The 2,333-nt window shown below is 37.2% G+C and overlaps 1 protein-coding gene across 1 annotated transcript in view; it reads right to left on the reverse strand.

The window, feature by feature from the left end:
• Window positions 1–2,333, reverse strand: part of LRCH2 (leucine rich repeats and calponin homology domain containing 2) — a 150,226-nt gene that overhangs the window by 83,984 nt on the left and 63,909 nt on the right. The window contains exon 6 of the mRNA XM_012812883.1: window positions 405–538. Coding sequence (XP_012668337.1) covers window positions 405–538 — 134 coding nt within the window. The remainder of the gene's footprint in view (window positions 1–404; window positions 539–2,333) is intronic.

Raw genomic sequence — 2,333 nt, forward strand, 5'->3', positions numbered from 1 at the left:
CCAGCTACTTGGGAGGCGGAGGCAGGAGACTCGCTTGAGCCCAGGAGTTGGAGGTTGCTGTGAGCGTGATGCCATGGCACTCTACCCAAGGGGATAGCTTGAGGCTCCGTCTCAAAAAAAAAACAACACAGTTGTCATACTAAGAAATAGTGTTTCTAGATTATGTCAAACATTTACAATTTTTCTATTGAAACTTTTTATATTTCTTTGAAAAAATCTCAGATTGATTCCAGTGTCCCAAAAGTTCACTCTATATTTGTGATATTCAGCTTCAGCCAATTATTGATTTTAATGCTGACCAATCAACCAAAATATATTCAGTACACTAAATATTAATAAATGTATTTTATAAAAAGAGAGGACAATAGTAACCATCAAATACAACTGTAACAATATTACATTACCTGTCTGTGAGAGGCTGGGACGGCATCCTTTTACTTAATGATGGAAGATCCAGGGAATCTGGTTTCTTATCCATTCTGCAACATGCCTGAATGTTTAAGTACTTAAAAATGTGTACTTTGCCCTTTAAACATATCTGTTAATAAATAATAAAATATACTTATGTCATTCCAAATATAGATGGCATTCATCCATTTATACTTTTTTAATTGGATCTCCAATTATGTTAAGATAGCACAATTTTGATTGATACTTTGCATATTTAAATAATTGGTGCCTCCAATACTACATGGGAAAATCTGACAATACTGATACCAACTAAAATTCTATTGCCATTTCTGTTCTTAAAATAAATTATTTTTTCTATGTGTCAGAAAGTTTTCTTGATAAAGGAAGAATGCAAACACTAAATATAAAATTTGTAATTCATGAAAGCTACCTTTATTAGAAAAAAATGAACAGAAATATATTCGTTGGAAAAGTATCAACACAGCAAATAATCTTTGTAATTCATAATGTAGTCTCATCAGAACCATTAAGATGTTTGCCACAAACATTAGAAAATTCAAATATAAAAGAATGTAAATATAGGAAAAATGAACTTGTTGAAAGGTATGATAGTAAGCTTGTTACAAAAAAATAATAAAAGATAATATTGAGGGCTCCAAGACAGGGGACTAGAGGTATCTCCTTGGCAGCCGCTCTCAGTAACATTGAATTAAAGAAACTCCAGCCACCTATACTTGGACTGCCTGGCCCAGAAAAATCATGAAGGGCACAGTGAGACAGCAGGAAGCTCCAGGATCCAAGTTCACTTCAACACTCAAACACGTAGATTAGAAAAATTAAGGGCTCGGCGCCTGTGGCTCAAGCAGCTAAGGCGCCAGCCACATACACCTAAGGTGGCGGGTTCGAATCCCCAGCCCAGGCCGCCAAACAACAATGATGGCTGCAACCAAAAAATGGCCAGGCATTGTGGTGGGCGCCTGTAGTCCCAGCTACTTGGGAGGAAGAGGCAGGAGACTCGCTTGAGCCCAGGAGTTGGAGGTTGCTGTGAGCGTGATACCATGGCACTCTACCCAGGGGGATAGCTTGAGGCTCCGTCTCAAAAAAAGAAAAGAAAAATTAAGGAGGCAGATGAGAGAGGAGAAAGAAGGGGAAAGAAGTGAACAAGCAGAAAATGCTAGAAGAGGAAACAATTAAAAAAATTCTGGCAACATAAAAAACTCGAACACATCAACTTTCCTAAGGGATAACAAAGCAGTTACCACATAGGATCCCACCTATAACAAAATTACAAAATTATAGAAAGGGAATTTAGAGTATGAATGGCAATAATAAAGGGAATTGAAGGAAAAGTGGATAACAACCAGAAAGGAAATCCAAAAGTAGACCCAAGAAATGAATGAAAGACATAATGAAATTAGAAAGGTTATATCATAGCTTAAGGAATTAAAAAAGTCATTCAGGGAACTTAAAGATGCAATACAAAGTTTAAATAACAGATCAAACCATAGAGAAGAAAGAATCTCAACTCAGGCATTTAAAGAGGCAGAAAAGTAGAGAATAAAAAAGCAGAGCAATCTCTTAGAGAATTATGATACCTCACAAAGTGTACAAATATACAAATTATAGGTATCCCTAAAGAAGATTAAACAGTCAAAGGCATGAAAGCCCTACTGGAAGATATCATAACTGAAAATATCCCAAGGACCACCAAAGATCACACACCTTTTTAGAGGAATATCAAACTCTAGTTTCATCTCAATTTAAACAGAGCATCTCCAAGACAAATTGTAAGGAACCTGGATAAGGTAAAAATGAACAAAAAAATTCTACAGGCTCAGCACCTGTGGCTCAAGTGGCTAAGGCGCCAGCCACATACACCCAAGGTGGCGGGTTCAAATCCAGCCTGGGGGCTCGGCGCCTAT

Source organism: Otolemur garnettii, unplaced genomic scaffold (genome assembly GCF_000181295.1).
Source record: "Otolemur garnettii isolate 467f Iridium unplaced genomic scaffold, OtoGar3 scaffold00230, whole genome shotgun sequence".
Taxonomy (NCBI): domain Eukaryota; kingdom Metazoa; phylum Chordata; class Mammalia; order Primates; family Galagidae; genus Otolemur; species Otolemur garnettii.